General features: G+C 36.2%; 1 protein-coding gene across 1 annotated transcript; it reads left to right on the top strand.

The window, feature by feature from the left end:
• Positions 1-797: 797 nt before the first annotated feature.
• Positions 798-2,144, top strand: LOC128315980 (olfactory receptor 4N5-like). The gene has a single exon (XM_053224222.1). The coding sequence runs from the start codon at positions 1,182-1,184 to the stop codon at positions 2,142-2,144; it is 963 nt and encodes a 320-aa protein (XP_053080197.1). The 5' UTR covers positions 798-1,181.
• The last annotated feature ends 4,422 nt before the right edge of the window (positions 2,145-6,566 follow it).

The following is a 6,566-nucleotide window of genomic DNA, read 5'->3' as shown; positions in this document are numbered from 1 at the left end:
TTATTAATAAAATATGGTTATACAATTATAGTAACATAAATTATGTTTCAATAAACAGAAAATAACTACAAATATAATTCTAAATACAATTGTTATTTAGACAAGATTGCAGCCTGAAAAGGGGAAATACTCATGCAAGCAATATAATGACGATTTATCTGCCTAAATAAATTAATACCCACTGGTGGATGCTGATTAATAATATCCTCATCAGTTTAAACTGAGGAATACACACCTCTTATATTTCTTACCACTTGTGAAGAAAAAAAAATTGCAAAAAATAAAAATCTTAACTGCAATTCCTTTATTTTTCTCATCTGTCAAATGAGTATATCATTCTCTATGTTCTATATTACTAATCCCAGATCTAGCATGCTTTGATTTTATTAGCTTAGATATTCAAAACGTTTTATATATTCTGATGTTTTATATGGAAATATTTGTGGAAGGGATGTCATCTGGCTATCATTCTGAGATTGGAGGAAAAAAGAGGTTATGGATATATGGTGATCAAATATAACTGGGTTAGTATTAATTAGGATTTAAGAACAAGGTGTGCAGCTGATTCAGGATGGGGACCCAACCAAAAGTGTAACTAGGGCAATAACTCTAAGTTAGGAGAATGTAGGGATCTTGTTTGAGACCCTAAACTGTTTTGGAATAAAGGTGCACAAGGACACCAAAGAAGAATAAGTAAGAAACACATTTAGAAAAGAAGGCATAGAACTAGGGAGTCTATAGGAACCAAAGGAAAGAAGAACTTGCAAAAGTACTTTGGTCTGTGGGAATGAGAAGAAGTGACCAAAACCCAGCAACTAATGTAAACATTACAGAAAGTGCACCACCACTAACAACCAAACAAAAAACCAACAAACCTGAAAAATTTAATAATGATTAAGTTTTGCTGTAATCAGGAAATTTCAGCTATACCTCAAGCAAAGTAGCTCAGAGTCCTAGAGGAGCACAATTACACAGAAGCAGCATGTGGTTAAATGGGAATGAGAGTGTGGTTATAAAAACAATTTCTTTTGGGGGAAATCAAGAAATGAAGGGTAGAAAGATCAGCCCAAAACACAAGACAGTTATGACCATGCATTGCTTTCATCTAGGCAAGTCCTGGAAGTGGTAAATGATTTTATCTGAGAAGAGCTATGGAGTAGATGAAAAGGTAGTTATAACAGATGATTCTTTGTTCTTTGTTATTATGCAGAGGAGAGATGGAGAGGGAGAACAACACAGTGGTGACAGAATTTATCCTCCTTGGTCTCACCCAGTCTCAAAAGGCTCAACTCCTGGTCTTTGTGCTAGTCTTAGTTTTCTACCTCATCATCCTCCCTGGAAATTTACTCATCATCCTCACCATCAGATCAGACCCTGGCCTCACAGCCCCCCTCTACTTCTTTCTGGGCAATTTGGCTTTCCTGGATGCATCCTACTCCTTCATTGTGGCTCCCAGGATGCTGGTGGACTTCCTCTCTGAGAAGAAAATAATCTCCTACAGAGGATGTATCACTCAGCTTTTTTTCTTGCACTTTCTTGGAGTAGGGGAGATGTTCCTTCTTGTTGTGATGGCCTTTGACCGCTACATGGCCATCTGTCATCCATTACGCTATTCCACTGTCATGAGCCCTAGAGTGTGCTATGCCTTGCTGCTGGCTCTGTGGCTTGGAGGCTTTACTCATTCCATTGTGCAAGTAGCCCTTATTCTCCACTTGCCCTTCTGTGGCCCAAACCAGCTGGATAACTTCTTCTGTGATGTGCCACAGGTCATCAAGCTGGCCTGCACAGACACCTTTGTGGTGGAGCTCCTGATGATCTCCAACAGTGGCCTGCTTACCTTGCTGTGCTTCCTGGGGCTTCTGGCCTCTTATGCTGTCATCCTCTATCGTGTGAAGGGACACACCTCTGAAGGCAAACACAAGGCTCTTTCCACATGTACCACACACATTATCATTGTGTTTCTCATGTTTGGACCAGCCATCTTCATCTATACTCGCCCCTTCAGAGCCTTCCCAGCTGACAAAGTGGTTTCCCTCTTTCACACAGTGATCTTTCCTTTGATGAACCCTGTGATTTATACTTTTCGCAACCAGGAAGTGAAAGCTTCCATGAAAAGGTTACTGAGTCATCACATGATTTGCTGAATAGAAGAATGAAATAAGCTACAAAGAAGAAAATCTAGTTGGAATTAATTAAATCACTTATTTATTAATGCACAAGGACACCATTGCATTTTAGCAAATATTACATTTATTAAGCACTTGCAATTTTCAGGCACTATTCTAGGTATGTGAATAAGGCAGTTGAGAGTCTAGGTCTCTTGGGGTTATATTCAAGTAGATAAAAACAGATTGAGCTATTAAATTGAAAATGACCTCTAGGAACTTGTTGGATTGAGCACTGGGTGTTGTATGTAAGTGATGAACAATGGAAATCCACCTCCCAAACCAAGAGCATACTGTACACACTGTATGTGTATATATGTAATTCATTATACATATAATTGTAAACTAAATAAAAAAAAAGAAAATGACCTCTAATATCCAAAAGAGATAGTTATCTGGAACAAATAAAAAATACTTTTATGATAGAGTTTGACTAGAGATGGGAGTTTTTGCCTATGGTAGTTAAGCAAGGTCTTGTTGAATTGTGGTTAGCTGATATCCAGATGAAACATCCATGCAATTTTCTGGGGACACAAAATTCTAGGAAAAGAGGCACAAAGATCTTATAAATTTATACATTTGAAGACCACAAAGATGAATATAGTAGCTTCTCAAATAAGTTGATATATGTAAATAAGAATGAACTAAACACTGTACAGAAAATAGTATGATATATTCTTGGTTTTATATATATATGTGTATATATACATAAATATATATATATACATTGACAATAATGAAAAATGAAAGACACGTAATAGGACTATTATGGATATAATTGGTATAAATTTGCTTTATTGTCTTTATATTTCTTTATATTTTTTCACATTTTCTGCTTCTTTTTAACTGAAAAAGACAAGTAAACAGATTCCCTCATAGAGTCTCTGATTCATCTTTTTCTGCTTTAATTCACTTAGTATAATATATTATAGTTCCATCCACATTGTTGAAAATGGCAAGATTTCTTTTTTTGATCACCAAGTAGTATTCCATTGTGTGTATGTGCGTGTGTGTGTGTGTGTGTGTGAGTGTGTGTGTGTGTGTATTACCTCTTCTTTATCTATTTGTAAGTTGATGGATATGTGGGATCTTTCCATAATTTGGCTATTGTTGATAGTGCTCTATAAACATTGGGTATGATGCGCCCCTTCAAATCAGCATTTTTGTATCCTTTGGATAAATACATAGCAGTGCAATTGCTGAGTCATAGGGGGGGTTTATATTTTTTAGTTTTTTGAGAAACCTCCATGCTGTTTCCCAGAGTGGTTGCACCAGTTTGCATTCCCACCAACAGTGCAAAAGGGTTCCCCTTTCTCCATATCCTCACCGCATGTTGTTTCCTGAGTTAATTTTAGTTATTATGACAAGTGTGAGGTGTTATCTCATTGTGGTTTTGATCTGTATTTCCCTGGTGATGAGTGATGTTGAGCATCTTTTCATGTGTCTGTTAGCCATCTGCATATCTTCTTTGGAAAAGTGTCTATTCATGTCTTCTGCCCATTTCATCATTGGAGTATTTGGTTTTTTTGGTGTTCAGTTTGGTAACTTCTTCATACATTTCAGTTACTAACCCTTATCTGATATGTCATTTGTAAATATCTTCTCCCATTCTGTCGATTGCCTTTTTAGTTTTGTTGATTGATTCTGTCAACATACAGAAGATTTTCATCTTGATGAGGTCCCAATAGTTCATTTGCTTTTGTTTCCCTTGCCTCAGGAGACATATCTAGTAAGAAGTTACTGTGGCTGAGGTCAGAGAGGTTGCTGCCTGTTTTCTCCTGTAGGATTTTGATTGTTTCTTATTTCACATTTAGGTATTTCATACATTTTGATTTTTTTGTGTGTATGGTGTAAGAAAGTGGTCCAATTTCATTCTTCTGCAAATCACTGTCCAGTTTTCCCAGCACCATTTTCTGAAGTGACTGTCTTTTTTGCATTGGATACTCTTTCTTGCTTTGTTGAAGATTAGCTGGCCATACATTTATGGGTCCATTTCTGTATTCTCTATTCTGGTCCATTAATATATGTGTTTATTTTTGTGGCAGTACCATGCTGTCTTGATGATTACAGCTTTGTAAAACAGCTTAAAGTCTGGAAATGTGATGCCTCCAGTTTTCCTTTGATTTTTCAACATTACTTCTGCTATTTGGGGTCTTTTCTAGTTCCCTAAAATTTTAGGATTGTTTGTTCTAGCTCTGTGAAGAATGCTGGTGTTATTTTGATAGGAATTACATTTAATGTGTAGATTGCTTTGCGTAGTATCGACATTTTAACAATGTACGTTCTTCTGATCCATAAGCATGGAATGCTTTAACATTTCTTTGTGTTTTCAATTTCTCTCATGAGCTTTCTATAATTTTCAGCATACAGATATTTCACCTCTTTGATTAGGTTTAGTCCTGGCTATCTTATTGTTTTGGATGCAATTTGGGATCGACTGCTTGATTTCTCTTTCTGCTGCTTCATTATTGGTGTATACAGATGCAACCAATTTCTGCATGTTGATTTTACATCATGCAACTTTGATGAATTCAATTATCACTTCTAGCAGTTTTTTGGTGAAATATTTTTGGTTTTCCATGTAGAGTATCACATCACGTCATCTGCGAAGTGTCAAAGTTTAACTTCTTCTTTGCAAATTTGAATGGCTTTTATTTTTTTATTTTCTGATTGCCGAGGAAAGGACTTCCAGTACTCTATAGAACAATAGTGGTAAGAGAGGACATCCCTGTCATGTTCCTGACCTCATGGGGAAAGATTTCCATTTTTCCCCATTAAGGATGATATTTGCTGTGGGCCTTTCATAATGGCTTTTATGATGTTGAGGTATGTTCCTTCTACCCCTTTTTTCTTGAGGGTTTTTATCAAGAAAGAATGCTGTATTTTGTCAAATGCTTTTTTCTGCATCTATTGTAAGGACATTTGTTTGTTTGTTTGAACAAATTATAGATGAAAATTTCTCTAATCTGGGGAAGGAAACAGGCATTCAAGTCCAAGAGGCACAGAGAATTACTTTCAAAACCAACAAAAACAATGAACACCATGACATATTATAGTGAAACTTGCAACATATAAATATAAAAAGAAAATTCTAAAAGTAGCTAGGAACAAAATGTCCTTAACCTAACAATGGTTGACTCATAAGGTAAGTAGCAGATCTCTCCATTGGAATTTGGCAAGCCAGAAGGGAGCGGCAGAAAATATTCAATGTGCTGAACAGGAAAAATATGCAGCCAAGAATTCTTTATCCAGCAAGGCTCTCACTCAGAATAGAAGGAGAGAGAAAGACTTTCCAGACAAATAAAAACTAAAGGAGTTCATGACCACTAAACTAGTCCTGCAAGAAATTTTAGGGGGACTCTCTGAGTGAAGAAAAAGAAAACAGACCAAAGCAGCAAAGACTACAAAGACCAGAGAACATCACCAAAAACACCATTTCCACATAACACAATGATACTAAATTCAAATCTTTCAATAATCACTCTGAATGTAAATGGTCTAAATGCTCCAATCAAAAGGCATAGGGTAAGGGGACCTGGGTGGCTCAATTGGTTAGCATCCAACTTGCCTCAGTTCATTATCTCGTGGTTCTTGAGTACGAGCCCTGTGTTAGGCTCTGTGCTGACAACTCAGAGGCTGGAACCTGCTTTGGATTCTGTGTCTTCCTCTCTATCTGCCACTCCCCTACTCTCACTTGGTCTTTCAAAAATAAATAGGCATTTAAAAAATTTAAAAAAATATATCACAATGAATTAAAAAAAACAATATCCATCAATATGCTGCCTACAGGAGACTCATTTTAGACCTAAAGACACCTGCAGATTGAAAGTCAGGGGATGGAGAATGATGTATCATTGTAATGGACTTCAAAAGAAGGCCAGAGTAGCCATACTTATATCAGACAACCTAGATTTTAAAACAAAGACTGTAACAAGTGGAAAAGAAAAGCATTGTATCATAATTAAGAGGTCTATCCATTAAGAAGATGTAACAATTGTAAATATATATGCCCCCAACTTGGAGATATACACATATATGAATCAATCACAAACATAAAAAAAACCCACTGATAATAATACCGTCATAGTAGATTTTAAACCAACTTACAGTAATGGACAGATCATCCAAACAGAAAATCAGCAAGGAAACAATGGCTTTGAATAACAACTGAAGCAGATGGAGTTAGCAGATATATTCAGAACATTTCATCCAAAAGCAGCAGAATACACATTCTTCTTGAGTGCACATGGAATGTTCTCCAGAATAGATCACATACTAGGTCACAAATCAGCCCTCAACAGGTACAAAAAGACTGAAATCATACTATGCATATTTCAAATCATAATGCTATGAAACTTGAAATCATCACAAGAAAAAATTTGGAAAGCACTATAATACATT

The sequence above is a fragment of the Acinonyx jubatus genome, chromosome B3 (assembly GCF_027475565.1).
Source record: "Acinonyx jubatus isolate Ajub_Pintada_27869175 chromosome B3, VMU_Ajub_asm_v1.0, whole genome shotgun sequence".
In the NCBI taxonomy this organism is placed as follows: domain Eukaryota; kingdom Metazoa; phylum Chordata; class Mammalia; order Carnivora; family Felidae; genus Acinonyx; species Acinonyx jubatus.
Note: the sequence above shows the minus strand (reverse complement) of the source record. Positions and strands in the feature narration are given on the sequence as shown.